General features: G+C 35.7%; 1 protein-coding gene across 23 annotated transcripts in view; it reads right to left on the reverse strand.

Moving 5' to 3' along the window:
• Window positions 1-26771, reverse strand: part of ZNF385B (zinc finger protein 385B) — a 167109-nt gene that overhangs the window by 46910 nt on the left and 93428 nt on the right. For 20 of the 23 annotated variants that reach the window (XR_008618779.1, XM_028479727.2, XM_028479695.2 and 17 more), the window contains 2 exons: window positions 19530-19568; window positions 15395-15505 (listed from right to left, as the gene is read on the reverse strand). The exons of 1 other annotated variant lie outside the window; for it this stretch is intronic. Coding sequence is in view for 21 of the 22 variants with exons in the window: in XM_028479727.2 (XP_028335528.1) it covers window positions 15395-15505; window positions 19530-19568 (150 nt within the window). In the remaining variant the exon portion in view is untranslated. The remainder of the gene's footprint in view (window positions 1-15394; window positions 15506-19529; window positions 19569-26771) is intronic. 2 more of the 23 variants (XM_055088829.1, XM_055088825.1) reach the window with 1 other exon arrangement.

The following is a 26771-nucleotide window of genomic DNA, read 5'->3' on the forward strand; positions in this document are numbered from 1 at the left end:
ATCTGGAGGTGAAAAAAGGTCTGGGCAGGTGACCTGTAAAGTCATATAAGTTGTAGTTTTCATTGTAGAGAATGGATTCAGTGATTCCCAACCAATCCTTAGGTTGCATAAATTAAAGTTAAAAAAAAATCCTCTTTAGGACCATGTATTCATTCAATGAATAAGTGTGCCAGACACTGGGGGGACAGTAATGCACAAAGCATATTCAGTCCTTGAGCCAACAATTGTGCATGTGTGTGTGCATGTGTGTGCGTGCGTGCGTGTGTATGTATTAGAAACATATATTAAATAGTTATATAAATAAGGTATCTTTACAAACTGTGATACATTTCATGGAGGAAAATTATTGGGTGTTATAAAATTTATTCTTGTGAGTGGGGCTATTTTACACTAGGGAATCTGGACAAGCTCCTGTGAGGAAGAGACATAAAACGTGAGACCTGCAGGAGGAGTAGAGACTAGACCGAAAGGGAGGGGGGAGAAGTAGCTTGGCAGCTTTATCAAAATAAAAGAAAGCCACTGTGGTTGAAGGCTGGCTAACGATGGAGTGAGTGACAAGAACTGGACTAGAGATGTGCATACTGGTTAGAAAACTGTATTTTGAGGATGGTAAGTGACCAAGAGAGTGAAGATTTTGGTATCAAGAGTGACCATAATCAAATAAGTACCTCCTACTTCCTGCAAATTCCTGACTGACTTCTGCCTATGATGAGAAGTAGTGGACTGAAGCAGGGGTCACCAGTTGGTATGATTTTTGGGGTCTGGCTGCTTGATCCATCTCTGTGGAATGAGCAGATTCCTAACAGACCAATTGCTCAGTTATTGGAAAAACAATTCTTATATACAGTGGGTCACTCACCTGTCTATCAAGATAGCCCAAGGTCAGAACACAAAATCAGTGATGTATGGATCATTCAGTCAATTTGATCAGTGCAGATAACTAAATTGGATAAGTCATCCCTCAAAACAATGCTTCTTTGGCCTGAAATATAAAACCTAGATACCATGTAAGTTAAAACACTTGACTCAAAAGATGTACTGGGAAAACGCTAACCAAGTCACAGAAAATCATTTGCTTTAAAAAAAGAGAACGGTATTAGATATTACTAAATGATTATAACTTCAGAAAAACCTCAACAGTGTGGACTAATTTGGGTACAGGGCATAATGAAATGGTAAAAAAAAGTTGAACATTTTTGAAGAAATGCTGTTAGTTACCAGAGATTCTTAGGTGATGTGTTAAAATATATAAGAATTATTTTAAATAATATTATCACTTGTATTTTAATCATTGCCCTTAAAGTGATTATGTAAGCTTGAAAAAATTGGTTCTGTTGGTATTCTAAATCTCTATGTTTCAACTTCCTTTGCAACACTCATTTGCATTATCTTTGAAGAAAGAATTCGGACCAAACAAAAGTACAATTCAGCCCATACCTGAATTATCACAAATCCCTAATTAATGTCATCCAAATTAATAAGAATTTACTGCATTTATAAAAATGGAAACTTAAGCAAAAGACAATTATTCAATGTCTAGATCTTTAGAAAACTAGTTTGAAGAGAATGTCTTTCAGATATTCAAATTTTGTATTTTTTAATCTACATCTGCTCATTTAGTAATTCTATTCTGGCATTTTACAAATATAGGCATCCATCATTTCCTCAACATTTACAGATGTTAATGAATATCCCCTTTTATAACCATCTGTGTAAATGTACAAATTAAATCTTAAAAAGAGATTGTTGGTATTTTTAGTTCAAAAGTGCATATAGGGCATTTTGTTGGCTTACACAATTTAAATTACAAAACTATAACAAATAACCTAAGTACCGCTTTAATGAGTCTATTCTTTCCCATTCCTCTCAAATGATATAAGAAAAAGCCCAAAATTCATGACATGAACAAATAAATTATCACATAAAAGGACTCCATAGGGGTCTTCCCTGGTGGCGCAGTGGTTGAGAATCTGCCTGCTAATGCAGGGGACACGGGGTCGAGCCCTGGTCTGGGAGGATCCCACATGCCGCAGAGCAACTGGGCCAGTGAGCCACAACTACTGAGGCTGAGTGTCCGGAGCCTGTGCTCCGCAACGAGAGGCCGCCATAGTGAGAGGCCCGCGCACTGTGATGAAGAGTGGTCCCCGCTTGCCACAACTAGAGAAAGCCCTTGCACAGAAACGAAGACCCAGCACAGCCAAAAATAAAATATAGAAAAATAAATAAATAAATAAATAAAAAGATTACTATTAATTAAAGAAAACCAGACATCTCAAGTTAATGAATTTAGGAAAAAAAAAAAAAAAAGAAAGAAATAATTGACCAGTTGGACTTCATTAAAATTAAAAACTTTAAAAAAAAAAAAAAAAAAAGGACTCCATAGGTGTCTCTCAAATGATATAGAATTTTATTTCTTTCCAGAGCAAAAACCAGGTCACCTCAAGCTCACAGGTCAGAGATAATGAAAGCTACATTTCAGAGAACATTCAGTGGGCATTATTAAAGATAAAAAGGAAACTATTTGGTGATTACAAGTTTAAGTCAGCATAATGTATCGCCATACTAAATGTAACATGTATTTAAAGTAGCACTAGAATTCCTATTAATGGAATAACAAACGTCTGTGGTATACTGAAGGGGAGGGAGGAGATGTCCACTTCAGTACAGGAAACAAGGGGCTGCACTAATGTGTAGATAATTTAAAAAGAGTAACAAAACTGACTAAAAATAGGGCTGCTTTTTATTATCATTACAGGCTGGCAATTCTAAGGTTAGAAATAAAATACTCCTCCCTGAAAAAAAATTTGTTGGTCTAAGTTTTAAACAATTGTTGTGATTACAGTGAATTTTAATAATATATATGTAAACTTGAAATTAGCATATCTTTTTTACTTATCTTTTAATTAACTACATGGAAGTTAATATAGAGAACTTGCTATATCATCAAACTCCCAATTCACAATGACTCTGCTACAACTACTCATTTTGAAAGTAAGTTCCTAACGGTTAAGAATCATTTAAGTTCGTTTCAGATGCAGTCAGTTTGCAAACTCGGTGCCCCTCATATTCTAGCATGTCAATAGTTGATTTCAAATAAAGAATGATAGCACAGTGACTGTAAAGACAAAACAGAACTTGAAATACTTCAATTCTCTCATTTTAGATGACTGATTAGAATTTTTATTTGTGTTTCAACTTTAAGAGTGAGACAGTGCCAACTGTGAGGTGTATTATTGTTGTTTGGTAAATATAAATTTTAGCTTATACGTGACGGATTTTACTGACTTTGGTTAATATCTTTTATTTTTTTAATTTTTTTAATTTTTTGCGGTACGCGGGCCTCTCACCGTTGTGGCCTCTCCCGTTGCGGAGCACAGGCTCCGGACGCACAGGCTCAGCGGCCATGGCCCACCCGCCCCGCTGCGCCGGCCATGGCTCACAGGCCCAGCTGCTCTGCGGCATGTGGGGATCTTCCTGGACCGGGGCATGAACCCGTGTCCTCTGCATCGGCAGGCGGACTCTCAACCACTGTGCCACCAGGGAAGCCCATGGTTAATATCTTTGAAATAGAAATTTATGCTTCTTTTTAGGTTATTCTGTGCTTTAAAACTAAGGAGTGAAGAAGATAATATCAGTGGTACAATTTAGTAGGTATATAAATTGTATATTTTATATAATTTTGATTTTATTAAAATTTACTTATTTGTTACTGTAATGTTATTATTCATTACTGTGATAGAATAATATGTAGGTTTACATTTTTTCTCATTTATAAATACATTAATGTAATTAAAAAGGATAAATCCTTCCCTTTTTGTACTGTAATATTAGGGGTATAGTAATATGTTAAAACTTTAATAAAGTCTCCGAATTTCTTTCTTGGCTTTTCTTACTATTCATGTAATTTCATAATTATTTCTGAAAATGACTTTGTCTTATAGAGGGGATGTTAAAAATGATCTGCTCTTGGTGTCAGAAATGTTAGGTATGCCACTGATAAGAGCTGAAATACACTTCTATCCGAAGGAAATACAAATTAATAAAAGTTGAATCATATCCTCAGCCCCCAAAAGTCAGAAACTAAACAGAGTGAAGAATTCTTGGGAGTTCCTGTTCACCAGATCTGTTTCCTGAGTAGTGAATACAACATTTGTTTTCCATGTGCCCTAGAAGACAGAATTAAAGTGAGGGGGGAAAAAGAACAAGGTTTCTTTTTTCTTTCTTTTTTTTTTTTAAATAAAGATTTAGGTAAGATGAAATACTAAAAATGATTAAATCCTGGAACATGTTGCCAAAGGAAGCTGTGGAACCTTTCACTCTGAGGTAATGGAAGATTCAGTCATCTCAACCATCCTCCTAAGTAATCCTGGTTTCAGGTATGCAGACAGACAAAATTTTGCAAAATTTTATGTAGTTCATGGACCCCCCGCAGCCTATCCATAGACCACATCCTCAAGAAGCTCTGTTTGTTTCAGCTCTAGCACTTAATAATTCTTTAATTCTCTCGCCATCAAATGCTGACCATCTCTCAAGCCTTTTGCAGTTTTACTTCTTTCTTGAACCTCTGTACAAATACAGAGATAATATATGTGGAGAGTATCTAATATAGAGCCTGGTAGAAGAACAGGCATCCATCAAACGCTAGCTTTCTGCTCATGATAATTCTAGCTCATGTGCCGTCTGCTTTCCTAAATTTATATTACCCTACAGCAGGGTAGAGTAATATAAGTAATAACAGTAATACTGTTCTTCACATCACACAGTTGAGCAATGTTTCTAAGTGTATTAGTTTTTCCCCCTAGCTAGATAATCAGGTCTATGAGGGTAAGGAACCTGTCTTATATTTCCTGAATCTTCCTTTCTAGGCAGGAACTATTTTGACATTCTTTTCCTGTCTCTGGCTAAGTTGACAGCTTCTTTACTCCCCTTGAAGAACTCACATTGATCAGCAACACTATTTTTCCAACAAAGTTTCCCAGCTTGAAATCTTAGAAATTGGCTAAAGCAGTACTTCTTCATATGCTGTCCTCTCCCCCATGACAAGCCACGCCTCATAAAGTGCCTTTTGGCCAGTCAGGCCCTCCCGCGTCCCACCCCCCCACCCCCCAAAACCCAAAACTGATCTTTATGCTGACCGGCCATATCTAAAGTTCTCTGGCCTCCGGGGCAAATGCTGTCACTTTATTCAAAAAGCTGCTTGAGAGATGAAAGTAGTTAAAAGTTATCTCTTTTGCAAGATGTTCTAACTGTATCAAATCAGCCTTTTGCTTGAAAGCAATGGAGTAGGCACCATTACTTCTTGTTGCATCCAGCTTTTTTGTTTTGTCCTACATAAGTAATACTTATTTTCTTGTTGTAAAGGCTGTGAAAATTATAGCCAATTGTCCACTGAAGCATACAAAATAAAAGATAAGTTATGGGAAACCAAACATGTACTAAATAAAGCCTGAATACAAACTTTAAACCAGGAACTAATCATTCAGGAAACCTACAGGTGTTCAGCCTAGAAATTCTACCTGATTTCTAATTGTATGTTGCATAAATTTTTAGCTGAAGAATCCAAACCACAAAAATTGAGTGAAACATGATCTTATTGTTAAGGATTCCACACCCAGTCTTAACTACAGAAATCCATACCAAACAAAAAGGAAAAATACACAAGACTTCAACAGTCCTCCCCAACCCCAAAGTGGGAAGATGACAAAAATCACAGCAAAATGACCTGAAAATCCTTTCAGGAAACTTTTACTTTTGTCTAAAAGAGTTCCTAACACAGGAATTTTACACATGAAAAAAAGACCACCCATAAGGTTTTTAAAAAGGTGTTACTAATATTTGATCAGCAAACCAATATTTAATGGAAATGTACCAAAGCTTGCAGTACTGATCAATAGATGCTTAATGGTTTTCTGTTGAGAACATATTCTGATACGGGAGGGTGGGTTTTGCATTCACATTTACTGTTCTTCACATCACATTAGGCGGGTCATCCTAACTTTGAATATTATTAAACATATAAATAGCTAAGGTAATATGTCATGTGAGGCATCTATGTGTTTTAAGAAAAGCCCCAAATGATTGAATTATGTATTGCATAACTTCCCCATTAGTTAAATATAGGATCTGATGAGTCTTTATAAGTAATAAAGCTCACTTTTTAAAAACTTCACTTTTATCCTGATCTTTACTTTCTTTCAGTGATGAATTTAAAATTAGTCCTAAATTATCAAATACCCACTTAAAATAAGGTAGTTCTGAGAAAGACTGTGACATTCTGGAAATGTGATAGTGCTAATTTAAGGCAATTTTTAAAAAATTTAATAAGGAACTACTATATGCTTCAAAAAGGCAGACTAAATTTTTTAAAGAGCTTTCTTAAACAGCAGCTATTGAAGCAAACTTTTAGCTCGGTATGTTCCTTCTCCCTGTACCCACACTATATTTCTGTCATGTTGAAGCAGAAAATGTTCATCATTTTGTCAGCTCTGCCTGCAAAGCAGAGAATTACCTTCCCAAGCTCCTGAGATTTATGCTTTTAATTACGTGCTATCTGCTTCACTACCCTCTACACCTAAGAATCAATATAAATAGTCTTATTTATGGGAAAAATGTAAAATGTTTGACAAAAGCGGACTATCATTTTCTAGATTTCCATTTAATGCTATTGATTCTTTTTATCATCAGTACCTTTTTTCTTAACAGAATCAGTTGGTTTTTCAAACTTACAAAATTATTCATTTATCTAATAATTTGTACTGCTTAGCAGCAGATGTAAACTTTACAACTAGCTTTCACTTCCCAACCCAGCAATGAGAGTATTATCGCAGTGGTATTTCTTTATTTAATGATCAGCTGCAGAATTCAGTTTGAGCATGACTTTCTCCAAATCCCTTCATCATAAACTCACTTTTTAGTGAGGACCAATCTCCATGGCTTATTTCATTTCTGAATGAGAGGCCAATATTAGCATAGGTGAAACTTAGCAGGCTAGGTACCAGTATTCTTAAAACTCTGCGTCTCACATTTTATCAGCATCAATTCTTAAAAAAAAAAAAAAACCAACAAATTACACAATATATATATTTTTTTTTTTTTTTTGCAGTACGCGGGCCTCTCACTGCTGTGGCCTCTCCCATTGCGGAACACAGGCTCTGGACGCGCAGGCCCAGCGGCCATGGCTCACGGACCCAGCCGCTCGTGGGATCTTCCCGGACCGGGGCACGAACCCGTGTCCCCTGCATCGGCAGGCGGACCCTCAACCACTGCGCCACCAGCGAAGCCCCAATATAGTAAATATAGTATAAATTAATAGACTAAAGGAGCTGCTATCTACCTCAAGGGTTTCAAGAGAAATACAGTAGGTGTGCGTGGGTAGCAGGCAGTGATGGTATATGTATATGTGAGAGGAGGGAAGTGTTAAGTTGATCTGTAGACCTCACATGTGTAGATATTTGTTGGACATATCTGAGAGTGGTGATGTAAGGAAGGCCAAATATTAGAAGATGACTGTTCAAGGTTTTTCTTGACATGTCAGTTATCAAAGGCAATGTCTGAAAATTCAGGAAACATAGTATAAATTTTTGTAAACATTATGTTGGTTAGAGTTTCAAATACTATGTTCAATATGCTTTTTTAAAAAAATTACCTTCTAGGGGCTTTTCAAGGGAAAAGTGCCTCAGAATTCAAAGCAATGAATCCAGTTATTAACCTAAAAAAGCTTAATAAAGACACTACGTCCATGAGAGAAAGGAAAAATAGTGTATTTGTTGTACTTTTGTGCCTGAGAAAGAGGAAGACGGGGAAGAGAGAAGAGCTAGAGGAGAGGGAGAAGGGAAGAGAAGATAGAGAACACAGGAAGGAAGAACATGATGGCTTAGTAGAAGAGAACACGTTTTGATAGGGAAAGAAAAACACTGTTAACTGGTGAACAGAATTTCTAGAGTTAAAACCAGCGCTAGGCAGCCAATAGCAAAATGCAGAGTCCCCTAGAAGAGTGTGATGGGGTGATAAACACAAAGCTTGATCCTTCAGAAAACGCAAGCAGGTGCCCTTGCAGCTGAGTGCCTCTTCCGCTTTTGCTGCAAGACAGATCTTCCAAGAAGGCATCTAAGGGGTTCCTATTTCCCCGCCGCTTTGACCTCCCACGGAAGGAACCGCAGCTGCTGTAGGGACTTGCTGCCTCATGGCAGCTGGCGGAGAGGTGGAGTTAGGCCTGGGGGCTAAAGGAGATGGAGGGTCAGCCCAGAGCCCATGGAAAGGGCATTTATGTGGGACCCAAACTTGTGGCTTTCTCCCTAACCTCATGACTGCTGAGATCCCTGCTGGATGACAGAAAATGCCAGGGCTCCAACAGAAACAACACTAATGCTTCTTGAGTGGCAGATGGTGGGTGGAGGCAGTTTGTTTATGCAAGACAGAGAATTTGTACTGTATTATGTAAACTGCTAAGGAAATCAGGAAGTGGGCATAAGATTAAAACTACACAAAAAGAGATATGGGCAGAAAGGTCCAGGAGAGCATATGAAATAACCTTCTCCAAATGAAAACTGCTAAGATGACAAAGGTGCCAAATGCAGAGGGAAGTAGCGTTGCGGATGTATCAATTACACACTAATTGCAGTCATATGGGAATTGAGGGTGACTGTTGCATGACTGCACTTTCTGAAATCTCAGAGAGATTTATAGGAAACAATAGGAGAGTCAGGTCACCTACAGAAATGTTCACACAAACAACTGGTCGCCCTGTCATTTTAACTTCTAAGCAAATCCTTAATTTCCTGTCCATTTGTACTTAATAAGTCTTACGTAAATCAATGAAGTGGCATGAGGTCATCTCCTTATGTCTTGAGACATGAGGCAATAGAACACAGCAAAAAGAACAGTGGTCTAAAATGAGAGATAGAGGTATTGGATGACCAAAACCCAAAAGAAAGACAAAAACAACACAACAAAATTAAAAACTTAGAGGAACCACAAAGTAAAACTAAAAAAAAAATTGAACTATAAATGATTTGATTTACAATGCTATTCAAAAAGTAATAGTGTAAATTCAAAAACTCAAATGAGTTAGCTCCAAATTCGGGGTCAGCGATTAGGGACCCAGCATCTCATGCTGAATCAATTGTGTTATTAATGCTGAGTATCAAAATTTCAGGGTCAGTTCCTGAATTAGAGTATATAAAACTTCATTAAAAAGATCACTGTGCTCTCATTTCGATTTGCACATGACACATAAAGGATCCAGTCATATGTTAAAGGTATTTATGATTAACTCTGTTCTGAGATAACAACAATAAAAGAAGATCATCTCTATTTTTAAACATTTAAGAGTACTAAGTTGCCCTGATTTTGTGTAAAAATCTGTTTAAGGATCAGTTTCCTTTATCCTTCTGCCACTATTCTCTAAGAAATTGAAATTAATACAAAAATTAGAAATTATTTGGGATCTACCAACTTTCAACCTAGCCCAAAAGAGAAACGTCAGCCTCAAAAATATTTTAAAAGCTTGCGTTAAAAGTTCTAGTTTCTAGTCTTTTCGTATGAAAACTGAAAGTCCAATAATTTTGAGAGTCTTCTTTAAAACTAACTATGAAACAGTATAGAAGACCTATTTCTCTGGCAAGGCTTAACTCTAGAAACATATTATTTCCCAGCTAAAGGGAAAGATTCGGATTTAAGCTTAACAATGTATAGTCATACTAGAGTTGCAGTGCACTCGTTCACTGGAGAAGAAGGGGGCATTCAGGCCCAGGATAATTTCATTCAGTGCTCAGCTTAAACCATGTTAGAAAAAAAAGGTGGCCAAGAAGAAACTAGGGACACGGGTGCTGCACACATTTGTGCAAATGTCTGGGACTCAGTTGGAAAGACACATTATTCCTGGACTGCAATGCTTGGCCCCTGGCAAAGTTAATGGCGTCAATTTGCAAAGATTCACTTGGGAAATGTTTGTGATTAATGCTTGCTCATTTGCATAACGCTGTAGCCTTTTGCTTTCTGACAGTAGAGTTCTACTGAGATGATAAAAGCTGGACAAAGGGGGCTACTGGACACTTAAACTAGGTCACGTTGAATTTTAATGCATGAAGTCTGCCCTGGTACAGTTTATATGGGTAATGGAGAATGGCAGAATGTAGTCTGTTTACTGAGCAAATCTGCCTTCCAGATTTTTCAATAAACATATTTTCTACACTGAAGAGTGAAGCCAATTCAGTCTCAGGCTGATTTAGAAATGTTATTAAAGAAAATAAGGATGAGCATCTTCTTAATTCTTACATTAAAATGTAAATAGGGTAATTATAAAATAATAAACTCTCCCCCAAATAAAGAATGCTCAGTTTCAGAGCTCAGTTATGCAGATTATAGCACCATTACTAAACAGTGAGAACATGTATATGTCACACTTGTGAATTTGCCATCCAGACTTTGTGGCTTTACTGCCCAGAGTCTAAGCATGACTCAGAAATTTAATTTCTTTCTCCATTATCAACAGAGCTTTTGAGTGGTGACAAGGAAGGCAGTGGTCACGTGCTCATGTGTGTACATCTGTCCATGCCCCTGTTAGTAAATACAAAGAAAATTACTGACATCGAATGAAGCTCAAGTCAAAGGTGAATCTGCTCCTAGAGAAATTCTGGGGTGTAGAAAGAAGACTGGCACACCTCTCCCCAGAAGACTGACAAAAATAAAAAATAAAACTCGTAGTCATTCTTTCTGAGTCTTACCTATTCCACCTGTAAGATGGAAGTGTTTATATCCTGTCCTTCTAAAGAAATACCATGGAAATGATTTTCAGTCATAGAGTTGGAATGGTCCTCCTAAAGATCATGTAGTCCATTTTAGGTTACATTACAGAAGGGGAAACTGAGGCCCACAGTAGTGAAGTGGTTTATCAAAGTTCAAAATTAGGATTTAAATCACATTCAAGGACTCTTAATCCAGTGTTTTACACTGTGCAGCCTTTCTATGTATGGAGTAATGAAATATAGAGCAGAAGACCTGGAATATGTTCTGAGAAGATCTAATAAGGTTAATCCTTGCATGCTTTCATTCACACTGTTTACTAGTAAAAGTTGCTGCTAGACTCTGGAGTCTAGTATGTATAGGGCTTGGCATAAAATAGGAGCACAATAAATGCTAAGAAAATGAGTAAAGTTGTAAGGCAACATAGTATCATTGGAGAGTTGTGGATTTAGAGTCAAGAGACTCAAATTTATGTCCTATATCTGTATTTATTGGCTATGAGAATCTATGTTAACTCCAAAGATAAGAAACCACCTAAGTGTCCACCAATAAGGGACTAGTTAAGTAAACTATGGAACATCTACACGTAGACTACTAGATTAGTTTTCTATTGGTGTACTAGCAAATTACCATAAACTCAGTGGCTTAAAACAACACACATTTATTATCTTACAGTTCTGGAATTCGGAAGTCCAACATGGGTTTCATTGGGCTGAAATCAACGTGTCAGCCGGACTGCATTCTGTTTTGGAGGCTCTAGGGGAAAATCAATTTCCTTGACTTTTCAACTTCTAGAAGCTTTCCACATTCCTTGCCATGTGGCCCCTCTTATACCTTCAAAGCAACAATGACCAGTCTAGTTGTTCTTATATCATATCACTCTAACTTCCTCTTTTGCCTCCCTCGTCTATTTTTAAGGGCCTTTGGGCCTGCAGGAAAATCCCAGATAATCTATTTTAAGGTCAGCTGATTAGTGCCCTTAATTCCACTTACTACCCTAATTCCCCTTTGCCATACAAGGTAATATAGTAAAAGAGTCCAGAGATTAGGATGTGAACATCTTTGCCTACGACATCTATAAAAAAACAGTGAGGGAGCTTGTTATGTTCTGATAGGGAAAATTCTCTAGGATATATTGTTATGTAAAAACAGTGCAGGGCAAAAAAAAGTGTGAATAGTATGCTACCTTGTATGTAGAAAAGGGAGGAGATTGAGCATATATTCAATCTCAATCTGCATAAACAAACCCAGGAAAGATAGGCAAGAAATATTAAAGTGGTTACAGATAGGCAGGGAAAGGCATGGAGGGTGGGAGGATGGGGAATAGGATGGAACAAGATTTTTCAATGTACCTTTTAAAATTAATTTGCTTTTTGGACCACATAAATATATATTTTTTAATTCAAGGGATTCATAATTGCGTCAAAGTCCTTATTATTCACTTGATGGTCAAAACATTTTGCTTTGCAGAGCCTGTCTATCATAAATCTTGTTACTTTTCTCTTCTTTAACTCTAACAGGCATATCCTCATTTGTCAGTGGCTTTGTATTAAGCTGTTCTCTAACATGACATTTATAGACTTTATGAAAGTCTGCATCTTTTGCAAGATTTTTGCAATTTAACTTTGCAATCTCTTTGCATTGTATTATGAGATGTTTTCAGCATCAGGTATTGCTGCAGTGGGAATGCTAGAACCAAATATGGAGCATGTCTTCTGGTGGGTATTCATTTTGTAAGTGGCCAGTTAAGTAGCGAACATTTTCATTTTATATTCGCAAAGTTAGAGACGTTACTTTCCCTATGTGACTATATAAATTTGGATAATAAGTGGGCAAAATTGTTAAATATACTTGGATCTATTTCAGTATTTATTATTCTGTCTTTTCTTAAAAAATTCCTTTAATTATTATACCTTAAATCTAGTAGTAATATTATAGTTTAATATATCTAGTAGGTATGCCTCTATGATTAATTAGTCTTCCATTTACAAAATATTTCACGATTCCTATCACATTGCTTTTTTTTCTAGTCAGGTTTACTGAGATATACTTTACATACAGTAAAATTCCTTTTTAGGTATGGAGTTCTATGAGTTTTGAAAAACAAAAACAGTTGTGTAACTACCACAACAATGAAGATTTCAAATATTTACATCACCCAGAAAAGTTCCTTCATGCCCCTTGGTGATCGATGCCCCAACCCCACCCTCAGACCCTGTTAATTATGGGTCTGATTTCTGTCCCCATAGTATTATGTTTGGCAAAAGTTTTATAAGTGTAACCACACAGTGTATAGTCTTTGTGTCCAACTCATTTCATTTAGCATATTGCCTTTGAGATTCATCCATGTTGTGGGATGTATTGGTACATCATTTCTTTTATTGCTGAGTAGTATTCCATTATTGTATGGCTATACCACAGTTTGTTTATCCATTCATCAGTTGATAGACATTAGGATCAATTTCAGTTTGGGGCAATTATGAATAAAGCTACTATAAAAGACACATGCATATGAACATATGTTTTCATTCCTCTTGGATAAATACCTAGAAGTGGGATTGCTGGGTTGTATGGGAAATGTATCTATAACATTATAAAATTTCTTATAAATAGCTACCAAACTGTTTTCTAAAGGACCTGCACCATTTTGTATTTCCAACAAAAATGAATGAGAGTTCCAGTTGCTCCTCATCCTTGCCACTTAGTAATATCAATTTATTTAATTTTCATCATTTTAATAGGTATAGTAGTGTCTGATTGTGGTTTGCATTTCCTTAATGGCTAATGATGTTGAGCATAGTTTTACATATTTATCTGTCATTCATATTTCTTCTCTGGTAAAGTGCTTATTCAAATCTTTTGCCCATTTATTATTTATTATTGAGTTGTAAGTTATTTAAATATTCTGCATACAAGGCATGTGTTTTATAAATATTTTCTCCCAGTCTGTAGCTTTTCTTTTCAATTTCTTAACAGTGTGATAGTGTCATTTGAAGAGTAGTTTTTAATTTTGATGAAGTCTAATATATAAGCATTTTCATAATTCATATTTTTGTTTCTTAAGAAACCTTTGCCTAAAACTCAAGGTCACATAAATTTTCTCCTATGTTTTCTTCTAGAAGTTTTATAGTTTTAAGTTTATAGTTTTTTATATATATATATATGATCTATTTGAAATAATTTTTAAATTTTGTGTGAAGTACCAGTCAAGGTTCTTTTTTTAAATTTACAAGTGGATATCCAATTGCACTATTTGTTGCAAAGATTAGCCTTTCTCCATTGAACTGTCTTTGCAAGTTTATAGAAGATCAACTGACCGTATAGGTGCAGGTGTATTCTATTCTATTGATCAATATGTCTACTGTTCTTTCACCAGTATTACAGTCTTGATTACTAAAGGTTTTATACTAAGTATTAAAATCAAGAAGCATAAGTTCTCAAACTTTGTTCTTTCCTAAAAAACATTTTGGCTATTATAGGGCTTTTCTTTTCTATGTATATTTAAGAAATAGCTTGGCATTTTCCACAAAAAAGACTTCTAGGATTTTTATCTGGGTTGTGCTGGGTCTATAGATCAATCTAGGGAGAAATGACATCTTAACAATACTGAGACTTTGAATGAATTGGTACTACATATTTCTCAATTTATTTTGGAAAATTTTAATTCTTGAATAAGGAATTTGAGAAAGATTTTATCAGGTGCCAAAAAAAGTCATTGGATTTTTGGTTGAAATTGCATTAAATATACTTTTATAAATCATGAAAAGCATATCTCCTCTTTTCCAATGACTATAATTTTCATTATGTTTCCTGTGTAGAATTATCAAAATATCATTTAATGGATATTCAGACAAAGGTATTTATTATTTTAATATTTCCAAAACTCATGAATCGTATAATATACTCTTGGCAAAATGACTTCTACTGTGAAGTAACTTGGGAAATATCACATACAATATGCAGCCTCCAGATTGAGATTTGCATTGCTCATTGGCTTTACTTGGTCATTGGGTATTATAAATATTCTAATATTATTTATTTTGATTTTATGTTATTTTATTCTACATTTTAAAATCGACTTTCATAAAATATTTATTTGTACCCTTTTCTTGTTATCATTTTTCTTAACAGGATGGTTATGCTTGCCAGATAAAATAATTTACAAAGCTTTCCCTGTATTTCCACGGTCTGGGAAAATATAAATTGCATAATAAATTATTCTCTCAGGTATTTAATATGATTTGGCACACACACATAAAACGTGACACTTGTTATCAAGAGCAATAACAATGGTTTTCTTCAACATTCATTGCATTTTTTTCATATTTTCATTTCATTTTAAACTTTTAAAAATATTTTCTGCTATTCAAGTATTTTTGAAAAGTAAATATAACTGGTGAGATTAAGTGTAAAATGATATAGGTGAGACTGATTACATAGAGAAATCCTTGATTTTTGACATTAGCCACTCTGTTCTTCAAGTTTCTAATGTTGAATCCAAATCCCTTGAAAATCTAGCACACTGAAATAAGTGGGCCATCAATTGGAGGGGCTGCTAGAGAGTATGTAAATACGAAGAGATGTACATATTCAGAGCAATCACACTTAGAGTTTGACAGACTACAGAGCGCAATGAAAAGGTGATACTCACATCCGAGTTAAAGCGAAGCTGACAGACATTACAAGAAATAACTTGTTTCTTCTTTGGGGGAATGGACACTCCAAATGTGTGATTAATGACTGCTTTTTGCACAGGATCCATCTAAAGAGCAAATGATAAAATAGTCAATTTATAACTTCAAAGGATAGATAATAGTGTGCGCAAGTAAAAGTAGCTGTATTATTCCTTAAGGTTTTAACTTCTAGTTCGCAAACAAGGATAATAAAGACTTTCATTCGATAGTAATGTACTTATTTCCAGGAATTAAAAATAGAAACAAAAAAATTGGTTTGAAATCGTAACACAAAAAAATCACAGGAGAATCACAACATTTCAAGAAATCTTATATCTATATAAGAAACCTTGAAAAACCCTAAAAGAATCATAGAACAAGAAAACTTAAGATCTAAAGATCAGGGTTAAAATTAACTTGTTAATGTTTTCCCTATGTGAGGTAATAATACTTAAGATGGTCTGAAATGATTTCAATGATGACTGTTACAGATGTGTTTAAGTTTCTTAGCTTTTTATTTGTGGCAAAGTCATAAATGACAGGCTTTATCACAGCACAGAAAATGTTGACCTTTATTTTAAAATAATTTATTATTGTTCATGTACTCTAGATATTCATTCTACTGGAAATGCATGTCACTCAAATGCCTGTAACAGATTGGTTAACATGCAACCCCTGCTTAAATATTGACAAAGTAAAGTTTTGACATAACCTGTGACTTTTTCTCTTTGGCTTGCATTTACCATAAGCAGTCAGAGAGAAATATACAGTGATACCATAGAAAAAGTATGCCACAAAGCCATGAAAGTATTTGGAAAAAGAAAGAACACTATCTGCAGAGCCTATAAAAAGAGAGACACAGCAGTGATTCTCTTGTATACTCCAGATAATAATCTCCAGCATTAATGTCAGACAACTGGCAGTTCAAAAAACAATGACAAACAAAGCATAACTTATAAACAGATGTAACACGAACAAGGACAGATCTATTGACACCATTGTCTAGGAAATCTCCAGAGGTTAGAACTTAGGACTGGATTAGTTGATGATATTTGGTAGAGAGGGGAAACGAATACTATCCCTGATGAGGTGTATGAATCAGCAAAGTGCAAAGTCAGCAGTTAGAAGAACTTAAATACATTAGAAAGGAGGGTGGATTACAGAATTATTGAACAGTAAAGTAGCCTTTTTTTTTTTTTTGCTACAAGTTTAAGTGAGATGACAGGACAGTGTATTCCCACTATAAAGAAAAGTTATGTGGTTTGGAACGCTTAAAAAAGTCAAAGAGGGGAGTTTTCTGGAGTGATAGAACTATTTTATATCTTGACTGTAGTGGTGGTTACACAAACTTATACATGTGTTGAAATTCACAGAACTATGCACATTCCCAAAAAGTCAATTTTATGTATGATAACTTAAAAAGTGAAAAAGAAAAAACTGTTAAGAGTATTATGTTTAACTACTTTGGGATTGACATATATACACTACTATGTATAAATCTTCTAGGGGACTTCTTCTTGTGCAGCACGGAGGAGAAAGAAAGCATAATGTGTCAGGGAAATGCCAACTAAGGTAAGCAGGTTCCAGATCATTCTGATCATTCCTTGCTTTGCTCACAAACTTGAACTGCAGAATAAGCCAGTATTTCTAAAGATGTGTTCCACACCAAACTAGTCCTGTGAGACACTCCATGAAAAAGAAACAGCTTCCATATTCAAAAAGTTTGGGAAATCTTGCATATTATATCCTTCCCTTTTTTAGTGGTTCACAGCAAACATCAGCATTAAAACCTATTGTATGGGATTGACATATATACACTACTATGTATAAAATAGATAACTAATGAGAACCTACTGTATAGCACAGGGAACTCTATTCAGTGTTCTGTGGTAACTTACATAGGAAGGAAATTTTTTAAAAATTTAACCACTAAATGTAAAATATTATTACTAGAAAATCTGGGGATTTGTTTTGCTCAAGGTTGTAATTGATTGTATTAAATTTTATTAAATGAGAATTTAAAAAAAAAACCCTCTACGGGCAAAGAAAATCTCAAAAGATCAGAAAATAAAACCTTAGTTCACTTTCCTACTAACAAGTGCATACGCTTAAAGTCTCATCCATTTGCAAAACCTGAATCTGTACTTTCTGATCGTTACTAGAGATGGCAAATCAGTTTGGACAGGCTTAAAAATAAAATAGCCTAACTATATTGGCAGGATGGAAAAATTACGCTGTTTTGCAAAGTTAAAAAAATAAGAGCATTTTATTGAGATATTTTCTGTTCTCAGGCTCTAAAAAAATACATCTAGTGATGTGTGAACTATATAGGATAAAAGTATATGAATATTTCCTAATCATATTTTCTGCATATTTATTATTTTTGCCGTATCTATATCCTACTGTATATGTTATTATTATTCACTTAACATTTTTTCTTTAAAGCAAATTAAAATAGACTTTAAAAAACCAGCAGCAATATGCATGAAAACATAGTTTTAATGTATATCCTTTCCTATCACTCATTTCAAAAGTATATGGAAAGTTACCATTAAAAATTAAAACTTCCATCATCTAAAATAAATGCACTATCCTAGTTATTCCCATACTGCAATATGGAAACACAGACAAAAATACATCTACAAAAATTTAGCTCCAAATTTGTAGTAAACAAAGATATCTGTTGAGAGCTCCAACACAACCCTTGGATATAAACATTCCCTTTACATTTTTGAAATTGTTAGCTGCCTACATAATTTTTCAAGTAACCCCTGATACAAATTTATCTACTCAAATCTCACATTTGTACCCTAACAGCCTGAAAATACTGTTTATGTTTCCAAGGCTGAGCATTCTCTTCCTGAAAGGTGAGTTGTGGCTGAGCACCCCCAATAACTAAGGCAGGCAAGTTCCCAGCCATCTGCTCCATGAAAAGCAAACTAAGGAGGTTCCTTCAAGAAACTCTTAACTAGAATCGACTTCTCTACTTTACACATATAATCCTACTTGTCCTCATAAAACACAGTCCTTTTACCCCCTTCCTTGTCACCTGTCATTAACTCCTGCTGCCTTTACATCCTTTGAATGACTTACCACTAATCATATGAGAATTTTATCTTCCATGTTTCTCACTTGGAACAAATTTTTCTATTTTCCACTTGATTCTCTATTTTGTTATAGGTATTTCAAGAAAAGGTCTACTTTTTTCTAAATCTTGTTTATCTTTCTCTGTTTATCATAGAATTATATAATTATACTTCTTATTCAAATGTCACTTGGGAGGACATGATTTAGTTGAAAGAAGACTTTAAATGGCATAAGAAAGAATGTTCCATTGGCCAATTCATCTGATATCTTGAAACAGTCACTGCCTAGCTGATGTTTTGAGTATATGCCATCTGATGCAGTAACTACAAAAACCTAGGTCATTTCAGTGGGGTCCATAATTAGCAATAACATAGAAAAGGCTTTCAGATCTTTCTCTTTTTTAAAAGTATAAAGTAGTAAAATCCTGAATTTTTTTCTTGTAGCATTCCTACAATACTCTAAAAATTAGATTAAAATAATAAATATGATGTTAATTTATATTAACTTAAATTTTTTCCTCCACTAATGCAAAATCAGTTTTCTCTAATCATAATGAGATATGTATAACTAAATCAATGGCAAGTTTTTTATTCAATCACCAATTTTCAGGATGAATAAAACATTCAAGATGAATAAAAACATTCTCATAAACCCTAAAATGTGATAAATACATGTGATTCAATTTAGTATAGTCTAAACTATATATCTATACCGTAATGATTTCATATGTAGAGTACTCAGCAAAATTATTGGAGGTACTACAGTTATACAACAAACTCTTGAAGTTTTAAAGATTTTAATAAAGATGTTTGAAGTGTTTTTAAACATCTTTATTAAAATGTTTATATCACTTTTAAATGAACACTTGCCTTGTTAAATACTCAGATTAGGTCATACTAGTTCACACTGCACAAGAAAGCTGTCTGTGGATTGAGAAGATTGTTTCACTGGTAAACAATGCTAAAAAAAGCTTTTCTTTAAGGAAAAAAAACCTACCACATAGCTCTAGCTACCAATATTCCTTACCTGGCAGAATTTATTGGTCCCAAATAAGCCTCTTCTTTTCTAAAAAAGTAAAAGTCAGAAGTAGTCATCTGGAATTTTGAGGCTAACAAGCACATTCACACAAAATTTTTAAAAATCCATTTTCTTTGCTCATCTCTGATTAAAAAGCCTGAAATGCTTACTAATTAAAAAGCAGCAAGAGTTAACACTTTCCACTTTTGCTAACGAAAGTCATGTAGAAATGAAAAACAAAACCTACTAGTGCAATTAACTGGTAGGTAATAAAAATGAAAGATGGGGTTGTGGCTTTTACCAGGAATTGAGGAGATGATTGGAGGCTACGTATGGAAAAATTAACTATTCTATTACAGTACTTGTAAAAGGAATTAATGAAGGTGGCCTTATCACACCATCTATTATATTTTCAATATCAAAATAAGAACAAACAGAAATCTTGATGTATTCACCAAGTTTATGGAACTACAAATCTGTGTGAGTTTTTTTTAAAAGATCTACTTTCATTGAGTATTCCAAAAAGTAATTTATATCTGCACAGAGTAAGCAATCATATAAAAACACCTCCAGTTGCAAATAAAACCTAGCCACAGGGAAAAGAAACAGTGCAGTACTTCACTAAAGTCAGTATGAAGACTCTATGGGAGGGCAGAGAATCTAAGGTAGGGACTACATGATCAAATGATAGTACTAGATGACATTTATATTTGAGATAACTTTCCTAGATGGAATTTTAGGCAAAGCAAATAAAATTACAAACCTTTCAACTATCTCAATAATTTTCAAGGGGATGAAGTTCGAATGGTATTCTTTTAAGAGTCTTACAATGACTTCACTACCCATCCAGTGGGGCTGGGTGTGGGAGTAAACCAAGCACCACTCAATTAAAAAGCAAAAAAGACTGCTCAAGAATTATACAAGTCTTTCTAATTTGTGGCTGGGTATCCATAATATTCTTAAAGATGAGGACATTTCATCTTAAACTTAGCTATCTGCTTTAACCAACATTCTAAAAAGCATTTGGTCACCACTTACACAATATAGTAGGCAATACTAGCTTTTCTACTAAACAGAAGTAGAAACCAGGTTTTTGACTTTAAAAAGTTAAAGACCAATCATGCAACAAACATTTCTGGAGGCCTAATATGTTTCAGACATTGTCCCAGATTAGATGGGGTAGGATGAGTCAAACACAAGAAAGGACATTATTGTAAAAGTTAAAAAGTGAAAAAGGATGGCGATTAAGCAAAACGCTGAGGCACGAGAAGGCACATAAAGGTCTGTCCCCTCTTGTCCCACCCCTACTTTGGACTTTTTCCCCCCTTTTCTGAGTTTCTCACAATTCAAGCATCCAGGATCCTCCCTTTAACAGTGACATCAATGTGTTATCCTCCTGGGGTATTTGCCTTTTAATTCCTTTCTCTAGCTGTGTAATAATAATAATAAACATCTTAATAAGAGCAGCTTAGATTTAGAGCTCTCACCACGTGCCAGGAACTATACTAAGGGATTATCTAGTGTACTCTCCACCATCACATGAGTCAGATACCATTCTTATCCTCCTTTTACAAATGAGGAATCTGAGGCTTTGAGAGGTTTAATAACTTCTCACCCTCAAGTTCATAGGTCTGAAGTCAGGAGTCAAACTCAGGCGAGAGTCTCTCGCCCCACTCTTCCCTGCTAATGGAGCACCAAGCAGGGATGCTGGGTATCATGTGTGGCACTGCTGTAGAGTGTGAGAAATGGGAAGAAAGGAGGAGTGTTCCTAGAATTTCTGCAGCCTGGAGGGCAGCTGTCTAGTCAAGCTACACATAAGGCCTACTGGTGGCTTGTTTTTTTTTTTTATGTATTTTTTTCTATTTCTATTTTTTAAAAAATTTATTTATTTTTGGCTGCGTTGGGTCTTCGTTGCTGCACCTGGGCTTTCTCTAGTTGCGGGGAGCAGGGGCTACTCTTCGTTGCAGTGTGCAGGCTTCTCATTGCGGTGGCTTCTCTTGTTGTGAAGCACGGGCCCTAGGCACGCAGGCTTCAGTAGTTGTGGCACGTGGGCTCAGTAGTTGTGGCACACGGGCTCTAGAGTGCAGGCTCAGTAGTTGTGGTGCAGGGGCTTAGCTGCTCCGCAGCATGTGGGATCTTCCCGGGCCAGGGATTGAACCTGTGCCCCTGCATTGGCAGGTGGATTCTCAACCACTGCGCCACCAGGGAAGCCCCTACTTGGTGTTTAAGTAAAAGTTTCCTGGAGAAGTGAGTCTCAGTTTTTCTCTTTCTGACCGATTTATGCCCTTCTTAAGATAAGCCCATTTCTTCTTGGGTTACTTCACGAAAGCCATAAATAAAAATTGGGTCTGCCCTGTCCTCTTTCCCCATTGTAACTGTTGGGCTAGCACACACACGAAAAAAGAAAGTTCCAGGAATACTTAGAGATTACATGTAGCAGGTGATGGTCATCATTTGCACCTGTCCTTGACTTCTGCAAAGCAGATCTCGGCTACTAAATCCTTGTGACTTAGGGCTTTCTGGAAGTTTGGCAAAGCATCAGTTTTTTAAACTGCAATATTGTAAAATTACAGTAGTACAAAAAGAATGACTATTTTTTCATCCCTTCCTTTTTCACTGTTGGACTTATGGAAAAGAATGAGACAATAGGGTCTCATTAGAACTTCAAATATTCATAAAGTGACACTTTTAAAAGTGATAGCTTATGTCACTGAAGAGCAATATTTCTCTGAAGTTACTTCAAAAAATGTTTTGCAAAAAAAAAAAAAAAAAGGTTTTGCCTTTTATATTTAAATACTCTGACCACATGCCTTTATTATTACTATTTACTTGTTTCAAATCTTTGAAAACTTAAATAGAAACAAAGCAGACACAACTGTTGCAAGACAAATTCCTTTTCTCAAAGATCAGGAAATACAAACAACTGTATATTGTTGGCAATGTTAGTTCAACTACACAACTCTGTACTGTTTTGGATTTCAAATCAGAAGTCTCAATAAAAATAAACCACATGAAACGTTACACTGGAGCTGCATGCTACTGTGAGACCTGCCTTTTTGCATCTGGGATATGTAAAAGTTGAGATTTGCCATCCTGCCACTGCTTTTCCTACCCAGAGCATCCTGACAGGGGTCCACCAGAATGCCATCACTGTCACTGAAAGGAAGACAAGTGACATGCCACGTTTTCCACAGACTGTTGATTCAATCAAGTGCCATATTTAGCTCTTTGCTAAAACCACACATTGGCTGTGACTTGCAAACAAAATCAGCTGTGCCCTTGTACCACAGGGATACCATTACTCCACCAGAAAGTTAACCAGAATTGGCATAAAGGCTAAAATAACATGCACTTAAGAAAATAATAGGTCACATTGATCTAAGTCTCAGATCCAATAAAGCTATTATTATTATTATTATTCTACTACTATTTTATCAAAATGTTGTGGACCTTTACATATTTTGAGGCTGGTTGACAATTAGAAGGATCTGATTGCTGCAGAAACTAAGTGGGGTCCCGGGATCCCTTTCCAGAGCCTCCCTTGTACTGGTCAAAAATCCCTGTAGAAGATATAAGTGGAGTCTGCCCAGAGATTTGAAGCAACCCAGCAGAGTAGAGCATAGATTAGAATTTCATTTTTTTCTTTTTTTTCTTTCTTTTTTTCCCTTAAAATGAATTTAGAAAGTTTGATATCTTTCACTCAAATACCGTATTGCCAGGCCTTCTTTGAAAAGCTCTGAGAGTCACCAAATAAGCGTTATATATTCCACTGACAAAAAGAATGACTAGAATAAGGAAAAAACACCCTGGGATCTATTTTGAAGATCTATTTTGAAAGGAAACTAAACTGCATTTTCCAGTAGTTTTTTGGGAGAAATTCCACCTTGGTTTCATTTCTAGAAGAATAAAAAAGAAACATACACAGAATGTTAGAGATGTGTGTTTCTGCCATAAAATAATGTCTTCTTTCTGGAGCACTCTGATAATAAAAAGTGCAACATTTTTAGAGGTTATTTCATATCAACTTAGACAGTTCTGTCCTTGGGAATTTTTGCTCCTTTCCAACACATCACATTTTATAAATGTATAATTTTCAATTTGTACAAACACTGTATTTTACTGAAAATTGATTCATTTAACAATAGTTTATTAAATGGCTATCATGCACTGTTTTAGGAGCTGGACATACAGTAGAGAACAAGCCTTCAAAAATACAACATTCTGGGCTTCCCTGGTGGCACAGTGGTTGAGAGTCCGCCTGCCGATGCAGGGGACACGGGTCCCGTGAGCCACGGCCGCTGAGCCTGCGCGTCCGGAGCCTGCGTTCCGCAACGGGAGAGGCCACGGCAGTGAGAGGCCCGCGTACCGCAAAACAAAACAAAACAAAAAAAACCCCCACAACATTCTAGTTAGGGAGACCTATATAGGTAGCCCCTGTTTGAAAGTCTGCTTTACGCCACTCGGTTTTGTGAAAGACCTACATTAGTACCTGTTTTCACTAACTGAAAGAACTCCCAAGAGAATTTTTGCTTTTATGAAAAAAGTTGAAAAAAGAAAATAGCGTTCAGCATTTCTTTTGTGCAAACCTTTACAGAGGCAGTGCACATCTCAAGCAGTGACAGTGGCACCACCAAGCTCCTTCCCTGGAAACTACACTGAGCATCTCAGGATCAAGCTGCCATAGCTTTGAACTGTGTGTGTGTGAGCATCTATTCTTTATCTGGATTTATTTTGTGCATCCATTAGCAAGATGTATCCTAAACGAATTGCTTCTTCACTTCACAACATTTCTACTTAGGAAAGATGTCCTAGGAATTCTCCATTTTGGGATAGTGGGGGAAACCTGTATATCTGAAGTTATAAATGAGGTATTTTCAGAGTGTTTTAAGTACTATGAAAAAATAAAACAGGAGAATGGGAAAGAAACACAATTTTATCACAGATAATTCCTAAAAACATTTTCGTTGTCTTGATACAACTTTGATTCTGATACTTTCACATGTAAAACCATACTAAGTATGTAAAGATAAGGACATTATCCCATGATTTAGATAGTTGATACAGAATTCAGAATCATATCACTGGTGAAAACTGTAAAGGGCATGCTCTTGGGCTTTCAAAGCCGTCTATGAGCTCTCCACAGAGGATTTTCTTCAACTACCACGTCCCAACACAACAACTGGGACACCACTCACAGCCACCACTATCATCATGTCCTTAAAGAGAAAGGGAAACTAAAGTGATCTGTTTTGGAAGTTCTCTAAGGATGAGTGTTTAGCGCTAGATGCATCTTACCTGGAGACCTTCCTAGTGGGTTTCTGGTACAATGTGGTTGGCCTGGTAGTTTTTAGTGAATAACCAAAATACCCACGAGTTACTTCTCTGTTTTTAAAATAAGTACATATTTTGGCTAAGCTCTAGCAGTTTTTTGTGACGATATCATATGAAAACAATGTTTTTCACTTTTAACACTTTTAGAACTTTAAAGAGTTACCAAATGGTACAAGCAAAAAAGCTGAAAGGAAAGCAGGGGGTGGTTTCACCATCTCCCCCTCTTTAGTGGAAAACCAGCTTAACACTTTGATGGATAATTTTTAAATTGTTCTAAGTAGAAGGAATAAATTTTAAGTTCTTTTTCAGACAGTAGTTATTTTGTTAATGGGAGATGCCCTAAGATTAGACCTGCGCACCTTACTGAAGCCGAATGTCTAACTCTGACAGTAGATCCTTGTATGTAATCATGTGGTCAGTGCAAATGTAAAATGTTCCATTTTCCTGGCTGGCTCTACATGCCTGGTGATTTTCCATGCTGTCAGGGATCAAGAGTGATGCAGCAAAGCTGTAGTTATGCCGCTGGGTAATTTAAGAAGCCACATCAAAGAGCATTTCAAAAAGTTCGTTTAACAAATAAGACTTTCAGCTTATGTCTGCAATGGGCATGAGACTTAACTGAAGGTTCGCTCATACCTTACTGCACGGACACACACATACCCAGCAACGTTTGGGGTGTTGATATTCCTATTGAAACATTAGATGAGTAAACTTAAGAAATGAAATTCAGTAGCATATGTAACCATATTCAGGTTAAAAAGGTATTTTGGAAGGTCTAATTGCTTAATATGATGTATTAAGGGAGCCCAGACTATGCTCAATTCCAATTCAGGTGCTCATTTCAATGTAGGGAAAGGCATTAAGGTATGAGCTAAACTATATCTCCTAAGGAAATCCAGTCCTTTTCTTTCTTTGTTTTCATTCTTGAACAAGAAATGCTTAGATATGACTGGAAACCATGAGGAAAGAGAGGTGTTTTTCCATCAGGACACAAAGTTCTTGAAAGGGTTTTCATTTTATGTTTACTATTTGATGTTCCTATAACTAAAATAATTTTTGGCCAATGCATGCATACAGATTTGAAAGATCAGTAACAACTGTCAAAGGCAAGGTAACAAAAGGTTTCTATGAAATTATTAGATGCACTTTTGAGAGAATATGAGAAAAGTTACAAAATTTTTAAGAAAGATGAAAAGCTACCTGGAAGAGAATTAATAAGAATTTAGCTCTATTCTGAATTTTAATAGCATAGAAGAAGCAATGAAATGATGACAAATATTATTAATATTTTTTTCCTGTGGAAAAGTTACTACCTTCCAAGTATTTATACTTTATATTTCTCAATGAGGTATATTCATATTTCAAAAAAACAAAGAGCCCAAGGCATACATATTTGACAATAAACTCTCTCACCCAAAGAAAAACACTATTCAGAGGGATAAGAACAGGAACTGGATTCACCAAGAGAATCTAAAATAAATGAGTCAGGTGTTACCTATGTTTTATTTAGTATTTTGTTTCCTCAGGGTGAAATAAAACAAGAAATAAACCATTTCAGGAATATGGACTGAAGTATAGGTTTTCAATAGATGTGCAAAATACTAAACAAGACAGAGATTCATTTGAGGATAGCTTATGAGAACTGATTCTTCTACAGGACATTGAAAGAAGACACCCATCCTGAGGTTTGGAAGGATAGGCTAGTACCTTATATAGAACATAGTCACCTACTTCTTGGCCTTTCCTGTTTTTCTTTTTAAAATAGTGGCTTGAAAACAACCCCCAAACTTGGTTCCAGGATTAAATTTCCATAACAAAATTCAGAGCCAGAAATAAGTCTGAGAAATATCTTTTTAAAAAACTTGAACTTTGGGCTTCCCTGGTGGAGCAGTGGTTGAGAGTCCGCCTGCCGATGCAGGG

The sequence above is a fragment of the Physeter macrocephalus genome, chromosome 2 (genome assembly GCF_002837175.3).
Source record: "Physeter macrocephalus isolate SW-GA chromosome 2, ASM283717v5, whole genome shotgun sequence".
Classification (NCBI taxonomy): Eukaryota; Metazoa; Chordata; class Mammalia; order Artiodactyla; family Physeteridae; genus Physeter; species Physeter macrocephalus.